Source organism: Quercus lobata, chromosome 12 (assembly GCF_001633185.2).
Source record: "Quercus lobata isolate SW786 chromosome 12, ValleyOak3.0 Primary Assembly, whole genome shotgun sequence".
NCBI classification, from domain to species: domain Eukaryota; kingdom Viridiplantae; phylum Streptophyta; class Magnoliopsida; order Fagales; family Fagaceae; genus Quercus; species Quercus lobata.
In genome coordinates, this window is record NC_044915.1 from 6,736,043 (window position 1) to 6,762,522 (window position 26,480).

Genomic DNA, 26,480 nt, shown 5'->3' on the forward strand with positions numbered 1-26,480 from the left:
ATGCGTGGTGAATGGAATGGATTACAAGCTCTTTTTCTTAAAGATTGTCCATATGCTTATTATGTACATTGTATGGCTCATAGGTTGCAATTAGCTCTAGTTACAGCATCTAGAGAAGTAAAAGATGTTCATCAATTCTTTGATCATTTGGTCAATATTATCAATATTGTTGTTGGTTCTAGTAAGCGTAGTGATGAATTGCAACATGCTCAAGCAGAACAAGTTGAGAATATGATTGCTTCTAATGAAATTGAGACTGGAAGAGGTGCAAACCAGATTGGTACTTTGCAACGAGCTGGAGATACTAGGTGGGGATCTCATTTTCAATCTATTTGTAGTTTGATTAAAATGTTTGATGCTACTTGCAAAGTTATCAACACTATTTCTGAGGAAGGAGCTAATTATAAACAACGCGGTGATGCCGAGGGAGCTTATCAGGTATTAACATCATTTGAATTTATTTTAATCTTGCATTTGATGAAAGAGATAATGGGAATTACTAATGTTCTTTGTCAAGCTTTGCAACAACAATCTCAAGACCTTTTAAATGCCATGCATTTAGTTTCAACTACAAAATCACTTATTCAAAAGTTGAGAGATGATGGATGGGAGCCTTTACTTGCTAGTGTTATATCATTTTGTGAGCAACATGAAATTGATATTCCTGATATGAATGCTCGTTACACTAAAGGTCGAGGTAGATATCGTCGTCAAGATGACGATTTAACAATGGAATATCATTTTAGAATTGGCATATTTACAGTTGCAATAGACTTTCAATTGCAAGAATTGAAAAGTAGATTTTGTGAGCTAACAACGGAACTTGTCATTCTTAGTTCAGCTTTAAATCCCAAGGATGCTTTTAGATTATTCAAGATTGTTGATATATGCAATTTGGTTAAGAAATATTATCCTCAAGATTTCACTGAACATGAACAAGAACTTTTGGAGTCTCAATTGCGACATTATGAGCTTGATGTGATAAAACATCCAGATTTTCAGAATATGAGTACAATTTCCGAGCTATGTAGGGGATTAAAAATTTCAGGAAAGTCTCAAATATATTTTTTGATTGATAGACTTATTCGTCTTGTGTTGACCCTTCCAGTTTCTACAGCAACTACAGAACGAGCTTTCTCAGCTATGAAGTTGTTAAAAACAAGACTTCACAATAGAATGGAGGATGAGTTTTTGGCAGATAATATGATAATTTATATAGAGAAGGAAATTGCAGGGAATTTCACTATAGAGATGATAATGGATGAATTTTATTCCATGAAAAATCGTCGTCAGGCATGATTTGATTCGGTTGATGACCCGACCTGACCCGAATAATGGGAGATTTACTGAGGCTTAGTCCATGGAGCGGAGGCTTGGGCCGACAAAATTTTTTTGGCTCGTTTTGTAACCCATTGTGAATCCTGTGCGCAGGATATAAAAGCTGTTTTTTTTTGTGATTGGGGTTTTGTCTTGTTGTTGTTTTTGAGAAAGAAAAACATTGTAGCCGCACATTGTAATTTTCTTTGATAATAGTGAAATCCCTGCAACTCTGTGGACGTAGGCAAATTGCCGAACCACTTAAATACTGTCTTGTGCGTGTGATTGTTTTACTTTTGGCGTTTTGTTTTTTCTATTTTTTTGTTTCTCACAAGTTTGAAATTTCGGTTGAATTCCCAACATGTTCAAGTATATAATAATATATAAAAGTTGATAATTTTGTATCCAATAGACTTAAAAATTATATTTGGTATATCTCTGTTACAACCCGGCCCCCCAAGCATGTATTCCTGGCTACGCCCCTGTGCGCGCACACATGCGCACACAGCAAGAGAAAGAGGGAAAATATTTATTAAAAAAATGGGATATTGAGCTACAGTAACATAATAGATGTATTGAATTAGTGTTCATAAATTAGTTTGGCTCAAAGGTTTATTGAATATGGGGTGGAGGTGGAGCTATTTTGGAGGGTTTAGTTATTATCTGGTTTGTTGAGCCAAATGTGAGTGCTCTTAGTCCTAGCTCATAGCCTTAAGCTTTTGGGTAAAGTGTTATCTTTATATGATATATAAACTAATCACTTAAGGATAAAATGGTGTCCCCAAATTTTTTTTAAAAAAAATTCCACGTAATAATCCGTAATATATATATATATATATATCAAATATTAACCGATAAAGTGTTCATTAAAAGAAATGTATTGTGATCTCAAAAAAGAAAAAAAGAAAAAAAAGTATTGAGATTTTAAAAAAGAGAAATGTTATGTCTACAACATTTTTACAATATTTTTATTAAAAAATAAATATGAAAATTTGGGATGTGCATTATCTATCTCTCCTTCCCCATATAAGAGTTTGTATTTCGCATTTCTCTTGTGTGTGTGAGTTTTAGACTTAGAGTTTCCCATACATTGAAATAGAAAAATTGCACAAACTCTCTCAGATTTTTGTCTCTTTCTCAATACAGTGCTCAAGTTGTTGTTGTTGTTGTTTTTTTTTTTTTTTTTTTTTTTGGTTTAAAAATATGGGTTGAGGGGGGCGACAAATGTGGCTTCCCTACTTGGGCATGACCATAATAGCACCCTACCCACTCTCGAGCGAGACTCCATACTCCCGATCTGTGAAAAACTCACTTATTATTCTTTGGACCGTTTGGAATAGAGATGAGATATAAGGAGCACTAATACATAGCTAGTTGTTGAGGCTCGAACCCAAGTCTTGAGACTTGTTGGCCTAGTGTCTTACTAACTAGGCCACCCGAATGTTAGTACAGTGCTCAAATTCATTAGTACTTGAAATATTATCTCTTTAATAAATCAAGGTCATCGCTATATTGATCCTCTCTCTCTCAATCAATTTGTCTCTTGAAAGTTCCCTTCAGTAGTTGTCCCTTGCACCTAAGGTAAGAGCAAAGCTTCAATTTCTACGAATTTTCTCTATCCATCTTGCACTGGATGTTGGACTAAGGAGTAATCCTAAAAACAACAAAAATAAAATAAAATTGTCAACTATTTTCACACTTGTTAAGTTGACAAACTTTTATTAGTTCTCACACCTATCACTAAAATATTTTATTTATTTATTTATTTATTTAATTTACTACTAGCAATTTGTCATATTTTAGGATGTTCGCAGTACAGTTCAATGCGATTTTAGGTCATTTTTAACACCACACTTTGCGGTGCAGTTTGACCAAAACCATCATTATACAACACCTTGGTTTTGTGGTTACATGTGCGTTGCGGTGTGGTTCAATGCAGTGTACAAGATGCGATTTGATTGGTTTTGGATTGGTATATTTTTCAAAATTTTGAGCTGGATTGGCCTAGCCCAAAACTAATTTTTCCTTTGTTTTGGGCTGAATTTTAAACCATTAGGTAAGTCTTTCTTTATTCTAGATTGACTTTTCCTAATCAACACCTGCTGGGTTGGTTTGGACCAGCCCAAAGCTTTTTTTTTTTCCTTGTAAAAGATTGTGCCTAACAATGACAGGGTCACAAACTACACAGTCAATAACTCAGTAGCTTTTAACACAAAACAAAAACTTGTAAGAAAAAACAAGTATTATAAACACCAATTACTAGTTTACTATTAATAAGTAATAACCATGATAATATGATAGTAAATTTAAAAAAAAAAAAAAATCTCATCACAGATTAACATTAAACTAAAAGTGCCACACATATATACAAAACATAAAAATAATCTACAACAGTAAACCATACATAATTATAACCCTTAAACAAGGTGCAACAGCTAGGGTTTGATTAGTGGGTGTGAGACTTGAGAGAGACTAGCAGTGAGAGAGGGTATCGGGAGCGAAGAGTGAGATTAAAATGGAGAAGTGAATGAGGTTTTGGACTTTTGATTTGTATTTAACCAAAATGAAGTCATTTTTAATGTAAAATTGAAATGCATTAATGCTAGGCTCAGTGGGCTGACCACTTATTCGTATAGTCTATATATATATATATAGGTGTGGTGCAGTTTTGTGTGGTTTTCTGATCATAAAACTGCACACCACACCACACTGTGTGTCGTAGTACGATTCACTTCCACTTGTGATGCGGTTCGGTTTCTCCATTTTATAGGTAATTTTGATTGGTTTATGTGTGGTCGTGCAGTTTGATCGATTTCATGAACACCCCTAGTCATATCTTTAGACTTTCTTTGGACCAAGTATTTGGAGTCTTTACTTTTAACTATTTTTCTTTTTCTATCTTTTAGTCTTTTATTGAACACAACCTCATTCTTAAAGAGAAAGTCTAGAGACACAAAAGTAGTTTTGACAACAAAATTTGACACCAGATGATGTGCAAGATTTTTAGTAGTAGGAAAAAAAATATTTAAATTTGTTGTGTATTTATTAAGTCTTTTTTTCCCCTAACTTTCTCAAAGAACTATTTTTTTTTTTTTTTTTTTTAAGTTTTGCTTTTGTGGTTGGAAAACTTTTAAAACTGGAGCCAAAAATTCTTTGTGTAGACATGGTGTTTTTAACAATTAAATATAAATGTAAAAATGGTTGCAATGTTGTGGTTACTTTTTAATAGAGCTTTTTTTTTTTTTTTTTTTTTTTTTTTGCTAGAGCTTAAAAAGTTTAAAATAAGACAAAGACATGAGTTAAGATAATAACCAAAATTAAAAACATATCACAACCGTCCTTTGTCCAATCCAAGGGAAGATTTCTTATAAATAATATCACAACTAAATCAAATTTATTAATTTTATAGAATATTAATCTAACTTTGTAGGAATTTTAAATAAGCATTTTTTATATAGTTTTTGAAAAATCTCATTTTGTTAAAAAAAAAAAATGCTATGTCCACAATATTTTTCACAACATATTATAGGTGGTAGGTTGTTATTGGTTGTTATGGGCGGACAAAATAGTAAATTAAGTTATGAATTCAAATTAGAATCAATAGCAACTTACCACATATAATTTTTTTTTAGAAACATTTACCATCTATGATTTGTTGTGAAAATATTGTGTACGTAAATATTTTCTTATTTGTAAATAGCCTACTAGTCTCACATAGGCTCCTTATGGTTGTTTTGATTCTTAAAAAAAAAAAAAAAAAATACATACTTAATTTTTATGAAATATCAAGTCAACTAGTTTTTTTTTTTTTAATTTTAATTTTTTATACAAAATAGAAATTTTACTTTAATCTAATCTAAATATATATGTGTGTGAAACTCCTCGACCTTTATCCCTACACCCCACATCCTACGAATACATGTAAAATGACTATCATATCAAATATGCGTTGCGGTAGGTCAACCAATTTTTACTTTAAAATAAAAATCTCAAAGTTCAAAGTTCAAATAAGGTTTTTATTTTTTTTTAATTTTTTAATTTTAAGCCTCAGAATAGCTGCAACGGTATTGGTGCGCGCAGATTTTTTGTTAGAGTAAAAGCAACCCCTTATCGAAAAAAAAGCTACTGCTCCCGAGTTTTTCACTTACTTTGATCAATCATAAATTCACATCGCACATCTGTAGAGTAAGCCACAATTGACTATTTCATCTCGTTCCACAACCCCTTTTTAAACTCCTTACTCTCCAGTCTTTAACCACACAAACACTGACAGCCCCACAAGACATGAAGCTCTCCCTCAGGTTTCAAGAGAACCCCAACCACCATAACCAAAACCAAAACCAAAACCCAAATCAAAACCCAATCCTCAAAGCCAAATTACCCATTACCATATTCAGCCAACCTTTCATCTCCACCACCACCACATCCACCACCAGCTCCTCCTCAGACCTCTCCTTTTCACTCTCCACCAACTTTCCCTCTGGTCCTTCTCTCAAGCTCTCCTATTTTCCTACCACCACTACTGTATCCTCTCCTTTCTCTCTCTCCCTTAAGTCTGGCCTTGGCCTCTTTGGCTCTCCACACAACTCCCCTCTTGTCTTTTCTGCCAATTTCTCCCTTTCCCCAACAAACGCTCCCATCCCCACTTTCTCTCTCCATTTCAAGCCCCAATTGGGTCACTTTTCCCTCAAAAGATCGACTTTTTCTGACCCTTCTTCTAATCAGGTTTCTGGGTCTTTCTCCAATGGTGGTATTGAAGTGAATTCTGGGTCTTACTCCAATGGTGCGGTCAGTTTTGATTCTGGGTCATTTTCAAATGGCAAGCTTGGAAGTGGGTTTGTGTCAGAGGAATTATCTGTTTGGCAGGAGCTGAAATTGGAGCCTTGTAGTCGCAAAGATGGATTTACAAATCCTGAATCTTTGAAGAATTGTGGGGTTGATTTAAATTCTGGAATTGGGCTTGTGTCAGAGAGGCAATTGGCTTTGAAGGATAGTGGGAAAGATGGGATTTTGCATGGAGTTGCTGTTATGGCAAGAACGGTTTTTCCAGTGACCAAAAGGCTAACAGTGAATATGCGATGGGGCGTGAATTTTCCGGCTGATTTGAGAAAGACAATGCCTTACTTGAGTGTGAATAAGATTGGTATAGAAAGGGTTGAGGAGGTGAAGGAGGTAGTGAAGAACAGTGGTGAGAACAATGTGGGTGATTCGGAATTGTTGAAGGGAATGTGCTTTTGGACGAGAAGGGATTTGGAATCTTTGGAGAAGGAAAATAGAGAGATGAAGCAGAGTTTGGAGGAGATGAGATTGGGAATTTCTGTGAAAAATTTCCGTGGAGAGAGTGATGTTATCGGAAAGAAGGTGTTGCCACCTACTAGTGAGAGTTCTAGCGAGTTTGAGCGGTGGAGGAGCAAGAAGAGTGGCGGAGAAGAGAATGGACAAAGGGAATCAAAGAAGTCCACAAACCGGGTGAGTGATGTAGAATCTGAATTGCAGAGGGCGATAAAGGCGGCTTCCTTGTAGCAAGGTTTGAAATATTTTTGCAATGCTCAATTTGGTTGCTTTGCATTGTAAACTTGGAATGTATATAATCTACCTTTTGTTTTAGCATGACCTAGGCCTTCTACTCAATGCAGTGAAGTTGCATAGATAAGGGTTGATTGGAGTAGTTTAACTTAGTTACAGAGTATTGCAAATGCTTTGTGAGCTCTCCTCTGTTGATTTCATGTACCTTTACTTCAAGTGTTTGGAACAGTTTAATTTTTCTTTTGACCTTTTGCAGTTCTTCTACTTTGATTTATGAATCTTAAGTTGGCTACTTTGGTCTTTGGGTGAGGTGTTTAGTAGTTAGCTTAGCAATCAATCTTAATAGAGTTCTATGAAATTTTTTGTATGTATCGTAGTGAATGGGTGAAAGCCAATGTCAATGCCCTATTTATAGTTTGAAGGGGAACTTAGATTGGTCAGCATTGTCTGGCCCTCTCATGGAGGAGAACCTTGTTTGAATCCCCCCTCCCCCCACTTGTTGTAAGAAGAAGAAGAAGAGGTTAAATCCTTGTGGACTATGTTCTGTTCTGTGTCCTTTTCAAGTATAAATTAGCAACAATGGCTCAACAGTTCTGGATGATTTTGAACATGTTGATAGCATTATACATGGCAAATTGATTTATTTCTCAATCTATTAAAAAAATGGTTATTGATTTATATAATAAAAATTGACAAGAAGGTTTGTAATACCCTATGTTGATCAATTGAAGAATTCTGATGCTTGTTAGGCTTTTCAAACTCAGTCCAGGATTTGAGGCTGATAAGTCAACATTATCCTTTCTTGTAGGAACCTCAGAGGTTCTTAAAACTTTATTGTTTCTTCCTCACTAAAGAAGCTTAAAAATTAAATAAGAAAATAGTAGTGTTGCTTTGATGCCATTGTTTATAATTAAGCAAGTCTAATTATCTCACCGGATGGAGCCATTGCTTTGTTAAATAAAGTAAAATTAAAGTTACCTACAGCTAAAAGATGAGAAAGAACAAAATCTTTTACATCATTGACGGGTTGTGTTGGTGATGTAGGGAAAATAATGACTTAGACATGTCTGTTTGGCTTTTTTCATTGGGTGATTCATTGGAGGCTACTGAGCTTGTGACATACACAATGGGAGGTAGGAGACCTAGGGTTGATATAGGGAAAAAACTGACTTAGAAATTTCTGTTTACAGAAGCTGGTTCTTTTGGGTTTTCAGTTGATGGTTCTTTTGGGTTGTGACTTTTGAGTAGTTTTTAAGTTGTGCTATAATTGTTGTACCCAAACATTTCACTTTATTTCTCTCTGAGGACCAGATAAAAGTAATTTCTTTCCACCTCTCTTCTCTCCACAGCTTATTTAGGTATTTAAAATGGAAGTCATTTAACTTTTCTTCACTCCACTTCTTTCCTAAGATGTAAATTATCTAAATGAAATCCTGCAAACTTATTTCCTAAGTTATCCATTAGTTTCTCTCAAAAAAGAAGAAGAAAAAGTTACCCCTTAGTTAAGTTAGTGACGTAGGACAATAGAACAAAGGTTTTTATCTTGACAGATTGGGTTGATGGAGTTAACCTGCAGGAGGTTTGTTGGATTTGTGATGTCAAAGATTAGGGTTTTATAGGTGGGAAAAGGGCTAGAAAATATTAGGGAATATAGAAATAGCAGGATTCATGTATAAAACAGATAGGGAAAACGTAGGGTTTGGGTTGCTTTTGCAGAGTTGTGAAGTGTGAACAATGAATGGAGAACAGTATTTTGCCCTTTTGTAGATTCTTTGGGGCTATTTTATGGAAAGGTGGTCTAGGGTTTCAAAAGTAACAAATAAATGTTTAGTTGCAAGATTTCAAGTTGCTGGAAATTTAAGGACAGAGAAGTGAAAAAAGAAGAAGAATGAAACTAGAGCCATCACACTTAATAGTTCCTTGGAATTACACACGGAGAAGGTTGAATCATACAAACCTTAAAAGAAAACTTTCATAATTACAGAAAATTTAGAAAATATATCAAATCATTACATTCATATAAATGGATAAATATACCTAACAGGCTAACGCTAATCGGGGCTGTGATGACTAGGCTTAAACTGAATAACTAAACTCACAAATAAAACCTAATAACATAATCAAAACCCAAAATAAGACCCAATAGACCAAGACTGCAACCCATGTCCAGAAAGCATAAATTACGAAAATTCCCTTTAACACTTAAATAAATTAAAAAATTAAAATGAATTGGAGTTAGGCAACTTCATTGAAGTTCAATCTTCGTCAGTCATAAAGGTTTGCCATATTCTCTCTCGCTTATTAGGTTTCTAACCTCCCTTTTGTTTTCCTGATAAGTAACCTTTTCTATGCCTATAATTATGCAACTTGAGCATGCAATACATGTTCAGTCTTCAGTTGAGTTGGGCAACCCTATAAAGCAATCAAGTTTAGTGGGGTAAAAATAGATCTGCTTATGTGCGTGTGTAAAATATAATTATTACTTCTCTCTAAAGAAGATTGGCTCACAAAATTATTTAGAGATTGATTTAAAGATTTCTATGAGAAATGGTATTTCGGCCTTCCTTAAAATACTTCATTACTGTCAGTATAGATCAATTGCTTGCTACTATTTAGTCAAAGTTGTGATCAGAGGAGTTTGGATCTGGTGAGCATGGGTATTATTCAAGAAGTTGATTGACCCAAAAGAGTGAAAGCCAGAGAATATATACAAGTGATTCAATTTTTCCTTTCTCTTACCCTCCTCCCCTAGTTTTGTGGACCACTTGCTGACAATTCCTAGACTTCATTTGGATTTTTAGATTAATTGATAGTGAGATCTTTGCTCTTCAGTATAGGAAAAAGGGGGGTGATTGGCAAATTATAACCTTAAGAGTTTCCTCCCATTTTTGTGTATCTTTAACTCAACTTGTCCTCATGTCCTCAAGGAACCACACTATTTTCCTGCTACTGAACGATAAATAATAAGGAAGACAAGTTCTATACGAAATTTGAAGTTTGCATGTCTATGTTTTTCTAAATGATAGAAATCCCCTATACCAGGCCTCATAGGCCTCATGGTCATTGCTGGAAAACGTCATTCCATTTGTTTCAATGAAAAATCTTATGTGAAGATAGTTTTCCGTGAAACAAATGGAATGACGTTTCCAGCAATGAAATCAACAGAGGAGAGCTCACAAAGCATTTGCAATACTCTGTAACTAAGTTAAACTACTCCAATCAACCCTTATCTATGCAACTTCACTGCATTGAGTAGAAGGCCTAGGTCATGCTAAAACGAAAGGTAGATTATATACATTCCAAGTTTACAATGCAAAGCAACCAAATTGAGCATTGCAAAAATATTTCAAACCTTGCTACAACGAAGCCGCCTTTATCGCCCTCTGCAATTCAGATTCTACATCACTCACCCGGTTTGTGGACTTCTTTGATTCCCTTTGTCCATTCTCTTCTCCGCCACTCTTCTTGCTCCTCCACCGCTCAAACTCGCTAGAACTCTCACTAGTAGGTGGCAACACCTTCTTTCCGATAACATCACTCTCTCCACGGAAAATTTTCACAGAAATTCCCAATCTCATCTCCTCCAAACTCTGCTTCATCTCTCTATTTTCCTTCTCCAAAGATTCCAAATCCCTTCTCGTCCAAAAGCACATTCCCTTCAACAATTCCAAATCACCCACATTGTTCTCACCACTGTTCTTCACTACCTCCTTCACCTCCTCAACCCTTTCTATACCAATCTTATTCACACTCAAGTAAGGCATTGTCTTTCTCAAATCAGCCGGAAAATTCATGCCCCATCGCATATTCACTGTTAGCCTTTTGGTCACTGGAAAAACCGTTCTTGCCATAACAGCAACTCCATGCAAAATCCCATCTTTCCCACTATCCTTCAAAGCCAATTGCCTCTCTGACACAAGCCCAATTCCAGAATTTAAATCAACCCCACAATTCTTCAAAGATTCAGGATTTGTAAATCCATCTTTGCGACTACAAGGCTCCAATTTCAGCTCCTGCCAAACAGATAACTCATCTGACGCGAACCCACTTCCAAGCTTGCCATTTGAAAATGACCCAAAATCAAAACTGACCACACCATTGGAGTAAGACCGAGAATTATTGGAGGAAGACCCAGAAACCTGATTAGAAGAAGGGTCAGAAAAAGTCGATCTTTTGAGGGAAAAGTGACCAAATTGGGGCTTGAAATGGAGAAAGTGGGGATGGGAGTGTTTGTTGGGGAAAGGGAGAAATTGGCAGAAAAGACAAGAGGGGAGTTGTGTGGAGAGCCAAAGAGGCCAAGGCCAGACTTAAGGGAGAGAGAGAAAGGAGAGGATACGGTAGTGGTGGTAGGAAAATAGGAGAGCTTGAGAGAAGGACCAGAGGGAAAGTTGGTGGAGAGTGAAAAGGAGAGGTCTGAGGAGGATGTGGTGGTGGTGGAGATGAAAGGTTGGTTGAATATGGTAATGGGTAATTTGGCTTTGAGGATTGGGTTTTGATTTGGGTTTTGGTTTTGGTTATGGTGGTTGGGGTTCTCTTGAAACTTGAGGGAGAGCTTCATGTCTTGTGGGGCTGTCAGTGTTTGAGGTTCCTTATGGTGTTTTCTTTTCTCTCCAAAGTCAAATATTAACATGTCTAGAAATTCATCAGAGTTAAATCTAGTTTGACTAGAACACCATATGAATCCAAGTTACCCACATAATTTCAATATTTATACAGTAGTTTGTGTTTCATTGTATTCTTGCTTATCCAAGTTGGGGAGCTCATGCATGTTTTTGTCCGGTCTCTTTCGGCTGAGTATAGTTGTATTATTCTCTCAAGGTATTGCACACCTGCCCATTTATAGCCGCTCAAGAGAAAATGGAAAAAGTTTGTTTTCCCTGAAAAAAATTGTTTATGCAGGGTGTTTTGGCAGTTGATTGAGAAGAGAAACAACAGATGGTTGTGAAGCTGCAACCGTAGTTGTGGCAGTAGGGATCCTCATCTTAATGAGACCAGGATTTTTCCAAATGGAAACGCAGTAGCCCATAACACGTGGAGGGAAGAAAGTTTTGTATGGTCCTATTAGAAACATAATAGGTAGCCAGATTTTATTGAGTTGGTTGATGTTCCAGCCATAGCCCGGGCCTTGGAACATACTAGGAGTGCAAGTGGATATGTAGAACTTGTGCATGCATTGGAAACATTCACAATTTATGCCCAGCATAATTATATGTTTGGATTGGTCAACCAGAAGTGAGGACTCCATGCGTTATGAGAAGCACATTCCTTAAAGCCGAGCTTAAGAGGTAGAGTTAATGCCATAACAAGGAACATAGTATGGTTCTGATTGTCAGGTGAGGATAGTAGTCGCAGTGTTGCACTGTGAAGGACTGTTGGTTTTCAGTGCTAACTACCAACCTCTATGGGACTGTTGTTTTCATGGACCCGATTTAATTATGCTGACTTATCTTGTGTTGATTCCGAGTTACTGAATTGAGTTCTGTATTGCATTCTATTTGAGTTTTGTAGTCGAAAAACAAAACTACAAATAAGTCGACTTTCTTTGGGATCAAGTACAAAACTACAAATAAGCGGGCAAGATAACTTGGGTTGTCATCTTTCAATCACTTGAATTTCTTATCAATTTTTTTAGTATTTTCCAACAATTGATAGGTGGAACTCCACCCAGCTTTGAAAATCCAAGTATAAAAGGTTCTTGAACTAGCATTATTATTATTTTTTTTGATAAATAGATAGTGGGGGAAGGAGAGGTGGGGTTCAAACCATAAATATGGAGCATAACAAATGATGTTATTACCACTGAACTATAACCACAGATATGTGGCATCACATACGTAACAAGGATTTTGTATTGAAATCCATGCATTGTTGGCGAGGCAAACCCTATAGCCTCTCAAGTTTTCTTCAAAAGTTTGGTTGCAAAATATTACAAAATCTTTTAAACCTATCATTTACTATAAATATAAAGGATAACGCATCTATTATGACCATCTGAATAAGAGCTTTTCTACTAGTAAGGCAAACCCTATGGCCTCTCAAGGTTTCTTTGAAAGTTTGGTTGTAAGACATTACAAAATCTTCTAAACCCATCATTTTCTACAAATTTAAAGGATAATTCATCTATTATAACCATCTCAATAAGAGCTTTTCTACTAGTCTCAACAATAAACCTCGTCGCCACATGATATAAATCCCTATTCTCTTTTTTACTCCATTTTTTTTTCTAATTTTAAATTGGTGGCACTAATTAGTTTTTTTTTTTTTTTTTGGTTAGAAAAATATTTGAACTAGTGAGATAATAAATATAAAATTTATTTAATTTGTAGATTATGGCAAAGGCAACTATGATTTTCTAATGGGATATTTGATTTTATTTATCAAAAATGAATTTTTTTGTTTGTGAAATTTAATAAAGGATCAATCATAAATGATATTCGAGATTTAGATTGAGTTAGTGAAAATGTAACTTAAAAAAAGAAGAAGCTATTTTGTGTGTTTTCTTTTATTTATATTTTATTAATACTAAAAATATATATTAGTTTGAATTTTCATGTATTAATTTAGTCTTATTCTTAATATATATATATATATATATATATTGTAGGGATAAGAGCTCATAATCATATATTGGGCCTTGGGCTTGGTCCGAGGATGTTGAATGGTCTGAGAAGGGACAAATAATTACTAGAAGTTCCAATTTAAAGTCTCATGAGTAAGGAACAAATGGAAAGTGGTCCGAGGAGGAACTCCCCCTCAGATATGATGAATGCAGCTCAAGTATGTATTTCAGCAATTAAAGTGACTTTCCAAGAAACTCTAATGATAGGGACGTACCTCATGAACATACGAGAAGGAAGGAAACCCAAAAATATCTAAAGGAAGTTGCTACCACCACATTAAATGCATTGCAGCTACTTTTTTGGTCGTATTTATGTGGAGAAGACCTTTGAATAGTGTTGCCTTGGCTACCACAACTCACAGAAAACCAAAGAGGATGTTCGATGGGACAGGTACTCAAGTAAGGGCTCAGATGATCAACAAGTGTAGGATTAAGACGGTCCAAGGGGAGCTATATAATGTGAGAGACCCTCCATGAGAAAGAAATTGAAAATTTGATCAGAGAAAGCACTGTAGCAATCTAAATTGTATTTGTACCCAATTGTGATCAACTTATAAAAGTGAGACCTTCTCGGACTATAAGTCCATTGATATCAGGATCTTTTATTGGTGTTTGATTGTCATTTAATTTAGTATTGGCCGTTGTCCAACTCACTAAGGCCTAATTTTTTGACTTACTCTCTACAAATTCATTGTACTAGGCTCACTGGGCCAAGATCTTACAACTTGGGCTTGGACTGTGAAACGGGTCCTTACATATATATATACATTATTTATTTATTTATTATGGAATGTTACAAATTTTTCGGTTCATGCATTTGCCTGTAAAAATGAAATCCTAATTCCATTTCTAGTGGGTATCAATTTACTTCTTGCTAACAAAACTAATTTGGTTTATAATTTAGCAGAATTTATTTATTTGCTTATGGTAGGTATAAAATCAAGGAAAACTTAAATAATGTACCCAGGGCCGGCCCTAGGTCTAGGCCACTTAGGCCATCGCCTAGGGCCCCCTATTAGAGAAAGGCCCCCAAATTTTGGGGTAAAAATTAATATATATATTTTTTTTTTTGAAAAAATACATTTTTGGAGATATAGATTTTTTTGGGTACTTTTAAGAAGTCTCAAATAATTAAGTAATACTAGAGATAATACAACTTTAAATACGTGAGTCTTACAAATATATGTCATTAATCACAAGAAATAATTTAGATAGAAAAACGCAAAAAATAGGTACTATAAGTTTTACTTTAAAGACCTTACAAATTGATGTGATAATTAATATGATTTATAGACGTCAACAACTTATTAAATGCATTTTTGAAATACTTTTTGTGATTGGTGATGCATCTTTGTAAGCTTCATATTGTAAAATTTATAATATTCTTAACATCATTCATTCAAATATTTGTTTCTTATCTTCTTCAAATGTTACTAATTATATTCATTACTATATCGTTTCTAAGTGTTTTTTAAGTAAAATTTGTTATAATTTTAGTATTTTTCCAAAAAAATAAAAAGCATATTACAAAATAAAAAGAATATAGTTTTGTTATAAAAAAAATAATGATATTAAACACTAGTTAAATATTATTTAAGTGATAACAAAAAAGTCTCATTTAAATATATCGCCTAAGGCCTCCGAATTTGTTGGGCCGCCTTTTACTGTACCTTATGAATTACTCCTCAGGTATTCTTTTAAAGTTCAGCTTTAGTCCATAAAGAAAACGGTGTCAAAAAAACGTTTAGAAAACCCAAATTCCAAAAATTTTGTTGGGAATATTGTTCTATATGGGGATTCCCATCCAAAATCAAGGCAAGGGAGATAAGACAATTAATGCATCTCTAAAGTTTTCAACCCAACCTCTGTAACTTCTGCCTACCACTTGGATGAAATTGCTGTTTGTTTAGTTCAGCAAGGTAGAATTTGTCTCTGGTCTCAAAAAAAAAAGAAGGTAGAATTTGTCTCTGACTTTCTGGTTCTAAAGGAAACTTTAGAGAAAACTCAGAAAAGTGATGGTCCAATATCTCAGTGCAATAGAGAGAGAAGCGAGTATAGCTTGATTTCTTCAAAAATTTAGAAGCAAAGAAAAGAGAAAAAAAAAAGAAAAAGAAACAAGATGGTTTTATTAATGTCTTTATATTTATTAAGTAAAGGTAGCGAAATTTTAAAAGAAGTACCTAAAAGAATAACACTTTAAGGTACTGTATTTAAGTTTTTCTTTTAGATCAAATCAGTAGTACTTGGACTCGGAGTTGGACGCAGTCCAAGTCCATCACAAAACCATTTAAACCTCATAAGGGCGTAGGGTGCCATTTCTCCATACGCGAGCACTCCGCAATTGTTAAATGGACGGAGCTTATGATCATACAACATTTTGCAGCATCTAGTCAAAGAAGGATCTGAGATTCTCAAATCGCGTGCCAGAATGTTGGGTATAATCGTGGTTGCTATCAATACCAAGATCAATAGGATCAAGTTAAATCTATGTTGAAGTGATCCCATTTCCTTTACAAGCCTTAAAAATACAATTGTGGTTTATACTACATATACATGCAAGGCCAGGCCTAGGTATTTATATGTTTTTGGTTGAAAAACAATGCGGTAAGTTACAAATTATGTAATAAAAATAGGAGGTATAAATTAGCTAGTTAAGTTACTTTATGATGGTACGAAGTTACACCACCGGAAAAATAAATTAGCTAATTAATAACCCAACGTTTCTTGAGTTTCAAGGGTGAGCAACCGCAACAGCTCTTCTAATAGATTTCATCTATTTTACACAAAAAATCTACCTTTTTTATTTTACACCATTATTTTTACAAAACACCCACATCAGTTCATTTATTATACACTATATTTTATATAAATAATATTTTTATGAGTTGGGGAGAGAGAGAGAGAGAGAAAGTGGAAGAGAGAATGTGAGGGGAGAGAAATAATACTAAAATAATGTATAGAAAAGTTACAGTAATCGTGCATATATGCACGGTTACTATAGCACTTGTGTATTTATGCACAATTTTACACCCATTGATGTGAGTGTTATTTTGATCAAAATGTATGAAATAAGCTACTTTTTGTATTTTGCAAGACTTTGTATGAAGTATCTTCTCAAAAAAGAAAAAAAGGGTTAGAACTTAGAAGTAACACCAAGGGAAATAATCAAAATGCGATTGATTTTAACTCTATAAATTACTAGTGCCAATAACTTCCTGTAAATCTTCTCAAAAAAAAAAAAGAAAAAAAAATCCTGTAAATGTTCCGAGGTTTAAGTTTAACCCGATTAATGTTATTTGCCATCATCATGATTCATGAGCACTGTTTATGGCTATAAATACTTTTACCTGGATTGCCATATCAGTTTTATTTTTTCAATTGTGTGCTCTTCATTGCGCCACTTGTCATCTATATATATATATAAAATCGAAGCTTCTGCTGACACCACAATTTTCCACGTCAACACAATATTTAAAAAATAAAAAATAAAAAATAAAAATATTATAATTCTTCAAAACCCTAGCAACCTTACCCCTCTCTCAAGTTAAGAAATATAAATCCACGGTTTCTGCAAACTCTCTCTCTCCAAATGTAAATATCAAATTCAACCCTTTTAATTTCTCTTTATATTTTTTAGGCTTCTATAGAGTTATAGTGAGTTATGTTGATTTTGTTTTTTGTGTGTGTGTTTATAGATGGTCATAATAATCCGGTATTCCAAGAGAAGTTTGTGTTTTCGTTAATTGAAGGCCTTAGAGAGATAAGTGTTGCAGTTTGGAATAGCAATACAGAAGACGATTTCATTGGCAGCGGAAAGTAATTACTTTGTCTCATATTTTTGTTTTTGAATGGATTTTGTGTGCTTTTTAGACCCTTTTGGATCAAGAATTAAACCAAAATTCTAACTGCGCTATTATAAAATATTATTATTAGTATGAATTTTATGGAGTTACAGTGTTCAGGAATTAAACCAAAATTCTTTTAAATTATCTATAATATTTTGTCTTCCGAAAATTTTCTCTCTTTAATTTTCGTATATTGTGTTTCTTAAGCTATAGAGAGATTTTCTTTATTTCTTATTTTCAATAATAAATCATTTTATTGCAATACCGGTAATTGTTTGAGAAATCCAATATGTTCATATCTCTATAGAATAAAGAATAGTAGAAGCCAATTTTATTACAACTACTTAAATTGAGTTGACTTAATTCCGTACAATTACAAATTATAGCATGAAAGATAATGGAATTAATTGTTGTAACTTTTATTTTCTTTCCATGTTTTGAATTTCCTCTATATTATTATTACAACTGAGTAAAGATTGAGAAAGTAACATTACTACTCTAATTTGAAGTTTAATGCGTCATTCTCAAGTCATGGTCTTTATTTATATATTTGCAGTTTATATTTCTAACCGTTGATGAGAAATTAAGGCTTAATTGCACAATATGTGTAAATTCTTCAGAAGGCTACTTTAAATAGTAAGTCAATGTGTCTCTTACATTTGGGTATTAGTTAGAATTATTTTCAAATGATTGTACCAATAAAAGTGAATGTGTATAAATTTTGTTTAACTATCCCGTGCATCGCACGGGTTAGCGACTAGTGTTCTTAATTTACCAGGAAAATTCTAATTTAATACAAACAATGAACTTGAGATATACAAGGAATTCTCACAGCAAATTTGGGACAAAGTCCAGTTTGCAGAAGCAAATTTCTAACGAAAGTTCATTAGCAAAACTTTAAAAGGGAAAGAGAAAACCAACACCAAGAGCAAACATTAATACAATATGGTACAACATGCCTTTGAAACCTTCTTGAACAATGAAAATACTAGCAAAACTACGTACAAATTGTTGACCCACAAAACTAAGTACCCACAAATCTTGAAAATATTCCAAATATCACTCCTTAGCCATAACCTATTGATACAACTTTCCAGCTAAAACCATTTTTAGACTCAAAATTGTCTTCTTGTTGCAAGGTTGATGGTGGTGGTTGATTTACCTTGTGATAGTTGCATTTTATTGACAATTGATATCCATGAAATTCCAAGTTTTCGTTGTATGAATCATAATTGTTAAATATATTGGATTGTGATAATGCACAAAAATAGTTAGTGAGTTGATCATCCACAGACGTTCCAAGGAGGGTACCTGGAGAACAAAAAGGGTAAGAAACCTATAGAGAGCACTGGTAGGGTGCTGGCCAAAGACCCTTCGAAAGTTAAGTCAACGATAGAAGAATCTCCAATAACTCGAGTGTGAGAGTTAGGAAATTGCACGTAACTCAAGGAAGGAGAGGCCTACTGCTTTATATAGCGATGTAGGGCTGATAAAGATCCCTTGTATGTAGAGTTTTCCTTGTAGAGGAGATTCGGAGTTAAGGTCCCAAGATCTTGGGTTTTTCTTCCCATATAAGGAAGATATGAACGTGTAGGGTCTTTGAGTGTGGTGTGTGACTTATGTCCATATAGGGATCCATGAGTGGAGGACACATTAGAGCTTGTGGGACCCAGCAGTTTTAGTCGACTGATCACCATTCATTGGTATAAGCTTGCTTCATCCATTGGGATGAGCTTAATCCCATTCGTTGGTCTTAATTTAGTCCCATTTGTCAGTTACAAATGGTCGTCTAGCAGGACTTCTGGAGGAGAGGTTAACCTGTCGGGACCCATCCCATTTAGCCCACGGATCATTAATCCCATGGGACCTATCTAAGGGGTACATACTCCTGACAAGTGGGAAGTTTCATAGGTGTGGGGTAGGACGAAAATGCCCTTATCAAATTGAATTCCCAAAGATATGGATTATGTAAATTGGTTAGAGCATCTACATTAGTGGATGCAAACTTCTAGTCTATTTTATACGAAAAAAACCTACTTCTTCTATTTTACACATTCATTTTTACAAAACACCCACATTAGTTTATCTATTCAATACATTTATTCAATAAAATATTCATTATTTTACAAATTTTTATTATTCACTCCCTTATTGCCCTTCTCTCTCACAGACCCACAGTCCATCACTATCAACGATCACTCCACACCCAGCCACCACCATCACCACCCAGCCACCATCACCACCCAGCCAGCATCATCAAGAAAAACCAACCCATTCAATCCGAAACCCATTAATCACCCACCCAACCCGAAACCCAGTTAAGCCAACTCATCACCCACCCAATCGACAGCAAGATCATCAAAACCCACTAATGAACTAGAAAAAACGAGCCGATCAAGATCAAAACCCACCAATCAAAATATTCAACCCACCCATCAAAATCCCAACCACCATCAACCCGATCAATACCCACGGATCAATACCCATAAAAACCCACTATCAACCCGATCAATACCCCACGGATCAATACCCATCAAAACCCACACATCACGTCCCTGAGAGCTCCGCCACAGTGTCGTTTCTGGGTCTCGTGCGAGTGAGATCGTACTATCTAAGCTCCGCCACAGCGTCGTTTGTCTGTTGAGATCGTATTGGTGATGAGTGAGATTGGTGAGATCAGTGGCCTGAGGTGAGATCGGTGGACTGAGGGAGAGATGAAATGATAGAGAGGTGAGAGTGAGAAGACTATACACGGTTGAAAGAGAGAGCTGTGAGCTTGAGAGAGTTGAGAGGAGAGAGAAACAATATTAAAATAATGGATAAATGAGCTACTGTAACCGTGTAAATATACACGGTTACTATAGCTCATGGAAATTTTTAGACAACTTTATACACATTTTTACACCCACTGATGTGAGTGTTTTTTTGCTCAAAATGTGTAAAATTTGTACTTTCTTCTATTTTAGAAGACTATAGATGGACTAATGTGGTTGCTCTTACATGAAAGGTTTAGAACTTCAAGCCATGGTAGATTTGCTAATTTCCTATAAGAATCTTCCCAGTTGCTAAATGTTTGGAACTTTGGTACTGCCATTTACTGTTTGGCTCCACCTTAACAATTTATTTGAATTTTTCTTATTTGAAAATATGTTAGAATAATATTGAACTTATAATAGGACGTGATCTTGAGCGACTGAGGTTGTGTAATTTAGAACTTTTGTTTACGCATTTGGGTGGTTTAAAAAAAAAAAAAAATTATAATCGGCAACACTAATTTTTTTTGTTAGAAGAATATTTGAAATAGTGGAACAATAAATATAAAATTTATTTGATTTTTAGATTATGGCAAAACCAGCTAGCCATGATTTTCTAACCGGATATATAATTTTGTATATCAAAAATGAAATTTTCGTGAAATTTATTGAAGGATTATTCATAAATGATATTCAAGATTTAGATTGAGTGGAAATATATTGTTTTGTGTTTTATCATCAGGAATGAACGTTATAGGTTGAAAGTTGAAACTCTCTAAAAAAAAAAAAAACACTAGTTGGAGCATTTACATGGAAGCTGGTTATAGGATTATTGGTTGAAAAACAATGGAATATAAGTTACAAAATTATGTAATAAATTTTTAGCACTTTATGTGGTATGAAGTTTTTTTTTGTTGTTTTTTTTTTCTTTAAAACTAAAACATTGCAAATTTTATTCAACTAAAAAGAGAATTAATTCTAGTTTGGAGGAAGAGAATTAATATTAGAAACAAGGGAAGAAAAAGTTAGAGGAGCAGATTCCATCCAAGCTAAAATAGGAAAAGAAAGTCTAGTTCTCTTTGGTAAAACATGAGTTACAAGTTACAACATTACTCTATCTCTTAATATGAGAGAAGTAATGACTCACAAGTGAACTAAGGGTCCACTTGAATTGAGGGGGGAGGGAGGGGAGTACAGTAGAGTTGGCTAAAAATAAGCTAATTTTGGGCTAACTCTACTCTGCTCTGCTCCCCTCTCCCTTTCCCTTAATCCAAACGGACCATAACGATTAAGTTTTATTATTCTACTAAATAAAACTCTACCTTGTTCTACCACAACTAGCTCTACCCTAACCGTTTCTACCAAAATAGTCTCTCTCTCTTAACAAAGATCTGAAAAAAAAAAAAAAAAAAAATTAGTGGCTGTCATGTTTCTCTGTCTCAAATCAACTAGAAATCATGTTGTTGTGCAATTTTATGTTATCTTTTAATCTCACCATTAAGTCATAACTAACAAAGTAAAGGATGAGGTTTGTTTGTCACAACAATGAAAGTGTGGAGTTAAAAAAAAATTTTTTTTAAAAAAAAAAAGAAAGAAAGAAAGAAAGAAAGTGTAAGGATGCGGTTTGAGTCCTAAGCCCAAAAGTTAAAAAGATCTAAGCCCAAATAGTCCAATACAATGAATTTGTAGAGAGTGGGTTGGAAAATTGGGCTCTAATGAGTTGGGTAGTAATTATAGTGATTCCAAATGACAATAAAGTAAAAATAAACTAATTTTATCCAAAGAAAATTGTTCTTGACACAGTCCGAGGAGATCAGTTTTTATATATAATTCTAGGAGTTGATTACAAGTACAGTTCTTATTGCTACAATATCTCTCTCTCAATTCTCTAATCCCCCTCTCTCAAGGCCTCCCTTCTATTTTATATTATCTTTCTCCTTTCATCTCTACCCTCCACATGTAGATTAGATTGTTGGTGTTGATCCTTGTCACATTAGCACCTTCCTAAAGTCTTTGAGGAGTAGCTATAAGGCTGAAAACTACTGTTCAGGTATCACTTCCTTATTTATGCGGCCAGAGAGTTAGCTGTAGAGCATTCAATACGGTGGTAATAGCTTTCCCTTAGATATTTCCCAACTCCCATTTGCCCTATACGTTTATAATGCATATCCTTATTGACAGAATTTCCTAGAATGTCACTCTGGATGACAAAGCACACTTTTTGATCTCTGCTTTGTTTAGCCGAGAAGATACTCCTCCTCGGCCTACCTTCCCCAACCCTCTCATTCGTAGCTTGCTTATGAAGTTTTGAGTCTCATATCTTCATTATTGTTTATCTGTCCTCAGACCATAGCGTCCTTAGACAAGGCCCAAGACCCAACATGTATTCTTGGGCCCCTTATCCCTACAAAAAGAAAGTGTGGAGTTTAAATTTTAAAGTGACACGTTTAAAAATATGGGATTTAATTTGTCACAAGGATACAACAATAGGACTTATTTTAGAGTTGCCCCAAATATTTTTTTTAATAACAAATTTTTGGCTTGTATACAAAATTACAATTTCTTGAAGCTATGGATGAGCTCACTCAAAAGCAAATTAATTAACAGATATATTAGAATAACAACTATTTCTTGATAATTTTTATTTAACCACAACATACCGTCAAACCTCAAAACTCAAGTATAAAATTTTGTAACTCAACTGCTCGGCACTTTCTAATATTTTCAAAGTAAAAATTTAATGTTCAAATCTCCTATTTTTCAACTATGTAATTATATATATATATAAAAAAAAAAAAGAAGGTAAAAAGTAACAAACCCTCAGAACTCCCATTTCTTTTATATCATTTTTTTTTTAATCAACAACTTGAAACACTTCCTTAACAAAAATTCAAACACAAAAGCAAATATCATTGATGTGGGACCTTATTGTCTAAGAAAACGCGGCCTAAAAAAACGTGGCTATAGGCCAAATTGTCCTATAGTCATGTTTTTAAGAGCTATAGCCGCGTTTTAAAAATGCGGTCATAGGACTTTTTTTTGTAGTGAAAGTACTAGATTATAACAATTGCCAGAACTCTGGACTAGAATCCGAAGCAATTAATTCTAGGATGGATGATCATGCTGATTTGTGAAGAAGATGATGGAAAAAGGGTAAAAAGAAAAGGAAAAAAAATAGCCATAGTGCCATAGTGAGAGAGAGAATAAATAAAGTAAAAGAAGTTGGGAACTGTTGTATGATGTTTAATTTCCGGGTTATATTACATTCTAACCAAAAGAATTTACGAGCACGTACTATTCTTTTTCCTTGTCATCTTTGCAAGTTGCAACAAAAATAAAAAATAACAACAAATAAAACTTTAGTCCAAGATTTTGAAGGGTTTATAAATTTTCAACGCGTTAGTTAAGGCCGGCCAAGGAGAAGTAAAAAAAAAAAAAAAAAAAAAAAAGTTACTATACATACACTGAATGCTTTATTTCTTTGATTGAAAATAATATATTTGAAGGTGTAAACTAAAGAGTTTATACTAACTTCTTATAGAACTTAATCTCATATATTGAACGCTAAGTGCTAAGAACTAAATCTTGTCCGTTCCATTTATTTCATTTTAAAGGCAATTTTACTCCAAACAACTAGCCTCATCTTAGCAACTCTTTCATCAATGTTATCCATAGTCCATACTAGCTAGGGTACTCATCAACATGGTGATGATGAACACGGTGATGATGAACCATTGATGGACGAGGAGTATTGACACCAATTAAAGCACAATACTCATGGACATTAGTAGCAAAGGAGGGAACGAATGCTCGGCCCCCGAAAATCCAAATCCCACATCGCCGGGGAAGCCTCTGAATGGCTTGGCAGCACTTGAAACTAAGAAATATTTGGTCTAATTTGTCTTGGCCAAACGCTGCAAATAGTTCGTGTTGGCACCCCTCAACTCTCTTAATGTGCTTCCAACATCTTTCTGATTCAGGTGAACGTGTGAACGGATCCCCGTCATGTAACCAAGCGAAAGCCGGTGTGCTTGCCATGAAGGCAATTGCTAGTGTTAGGAGAAGGAGTTTCTGTTGAACTGACCCCATTTGATATGAACCTGCAGCTTTCAACTTCAAGTCTTTTTATTCCTTCCTCCTATTTTTCTTTAGGCTTCCTTGGCTTGAGGTTATATAGGCTGTTGGTTATGGGACATGGAGTAACATTAATTATGCTGGTAAGTTACGAACACATATACATGTAACAGATATCCATTGTTCTTATGAGTTGTTTGAGCATTGATTTTAATAGGTTACAAGTACTAAATGTGAGCATCTCAAGAGCGGAAATATTAATTAAATAATTTTCTTGGTCTCGTTAAATACACTCAGTCGAAGGGAAATGGATAGATTAGTGATATAATTGAACAATTAATAATCCACTTTTGACAATTCACAATCCACCGACAAGCCAATGTTAATGAAAGTTACAAGTTCATTGAACTCGTGTATATGTAACTCATCAACCTGCAATTGACAATTACTTTGCATTAATTATAGGCGAAAATACCATTTTGGTCCCTACATTTTGGGGTTACAATCAATTTGGTCACAACATTTTTATAGCAGTCAATTTGGTCCATGTTATTTTTGACTTGTAGTCAATTTAGTCCTTACGTTAACCACTAACGGAATATGCTTATGTGGCAAATGGTGTGCATTGTTGGCACACTTAAAGTTTAGGTGGCAACTAAAAATAATAATAATAAATGCTACGTCAACATCTAAATAAAAGAAAAAAAAAATCAGCTCACCAATTTTAAATAAATTATTTATTTATTTCTAAATTCAGATGATCTAATATTGAATTTCAACACAAATCCTGAAAAAGTAAACTCAAATCAACCGCTACAAATCTCATTTTTATTTTTATTTTTTTATTGAGAAAGAATCGCTACAAATCTTAGTTCTACAATTCAAGTCATGTTACCAACCATCATTGTCCTCTCTTTCCTAGCTGAAAAATTGAAATGATACCATATCTCAACAACAAATAGAATTAGAATAATCAACCATAGAATAAAAGACTAAAATAAAATAATCTCAATTTCAGCTTCGTTTCGTACGCGAGTTCAAATACATGTTTTTAGTTTTTAAACAATATTACACATATTTTCACCCACACATATTTTCAAAAAAACTGAAAACTGTTGTTTAAACACACGTATTAAACAGGCCATTTTAAAATTCCTTCAAAAAATTTTGAATTCCCACCCAACTCCTCTAAAGTTCACCAAATCCAATACCTATAAGATCCCATCTGAATTAGCCAACCATGTCCTGCTTACCCTTTCCCTCCAACCCACAAACGAATCCAACATCCTCCTTCGAACTCGCGAGTGTTTCCCTTGCATCCCTCAATGAAGATCCTCTCACGAGCGGCCAGCTCTTCGTCGACATAGAAAGCCGGTACCGCGTGGTGTACCATCTAGTCAACTCGATATATGTTCTTAGAATCACCATCGTCGACTTTAGGGACTTGGACTTGGATTTGGATTTGGGTTTCGATTGTGCTTTCCTCCTGCCATTTCTTTCAATCTCAAAATTCGAAACTTTTTTCTCCCTTTGGATTTGATCGTCTATTCATCACGCACATAGCCTACATGGATTATTTTTTTTCTCGCTTTGGATTTGGCTTCTCTTTTTCTTTCTTAGTTGAGTCCAATTTGAGTTATTGAGTTGTGTTGTGTGACTTTGGTTGGAATGCTTGGGACGTGCAAAGAAAAATAAATTGAAGAACTGATATTTGTGGAAGTTGATTTGGGTTTGATTTTTCTGATTCATGTTCAAGTTTAAGAGCATTTGAATTCCTTTTTTTTTTTTTTTTTTCTTAATTGGTGAATTGACTTTTTTATTTGATCGTGTCATTTATTATTATTATTTTTAGTTGTCACGTAAGCTTTAAGTGTGCCAATAATGCACACCGTTTGCCACATTAGCATATTCCGTTAGTAGCTAACTATAGAGACAAAATTAATTATAAGTTGAAAATAACAAGGATGATCGCTACAAAAATGTAGGGTTTAAATTGACTGTGACCTTAAAATGTAAGGACCAAAATTGTGTTTTTGTCTTAAGTACATGGAAACAATATTTAAGTGTTGTTCCTAAGATTTCTCTCTTAAGATTTTATTATGTGGATCTTTTCTCGGGTGATGGAAGTGTATTTTTTTTTTTTTTAAGTAGCCACTAGCTAAATTTTAAGAGAGAAACCTAAGAAACAGTACCTAAGATACTGTATCTAATTTTTAAAAAAAATTATATATACAAGCAATATTTTAAAAATATCATTCACAATTTAATCAGAAATCTTGTCACCTGTATATTTATTAAAAATAAATAAATGGTAAAAAAAAGTTTTTTGTTTTGTTTTGTTTTTTT

At 34.3% G+C, this 26,480-nt stretch overlaps 3 protein-coding genes across 3 annotated transcripts; 2 read left to right on the top strand and 1 right to left on the bottom strand.

The window, feature by feature from the left end:
- On the top strand, positions 1–1,299 carry LOC115970150 (zinc finger protein 862-like). Its single transcript, XM_031089813.1, has one exon. The coding sequence runs from the start codon at positions 1–3 to the stop codon at positions 1,297–1,299; it is 1,299 nt and encodes a 432-aa protein (XP_030945673.1).
- A 4,214-nt stretch (positions 1,300–5,513) lies between these two features.
- On the top strand, positions 5,514–7,113 carry LOC115971370. Its single transcript, XM_031091250.1, has one exon. The coding sequence runs from the start codon at positions 5,602–5,604 to the stop codon at positions 6,838–6,840; it is 1,239 nt and encodes a 412-aa protein (XP_030947110.1). The 5' UTR covers positions 5,514–5,601; the 3' UTR covers positions 6,841–7,113.
- Positions 6,141–25,562, bottom strand: LOC115970151. The gene is made up of 2 exons (XM_031089814.1): positions 25,388–25,562; positions 6,141–11,149 (listed from the first exon to the last, which is right to left on the bottom strand). Exons 1-2 carry the CDS (start codon positions 25,560–25,562, stop codon positions 10,200–10,202), a joined length of 1,125 nt encoding a protein of 374 aa, XP_030945674.1. The 3' UTR covers positions 6,141–10,199.
- Positions 25,563–26,480: the final 918 nt, after the last annotated feature.

Coding starts and splice junctions, on each gene's coding strand:
- LOC115970150 (XM_031089813.1), top strand. CDS start 1: ATGCGTGGTGAATGGAATGGATTACAAGCTCTTTTTCTTAAAGATTGT.
- LOC115971370 (XM_031091250.1), top strand. CDS start 5,602: ATGAAGCTCTCCCTCAGGTTTCAAGAGAACCCCAACCACCATAACCAA.
- LOC115970151 (XM_031089814.1), bottom strand. CDS start 25,562: ATGGTGATTCTAAGAACATATATCGAGTTGACTAGATGGTACACCACG. Junction 11,150..25,387: donor TTGTGGGTTGGAGGGAAAGG/GTAAGCAGGACA, acceptor CTCTCCCTTAAG/TCTGGCCTTGGCCTCTTTGG.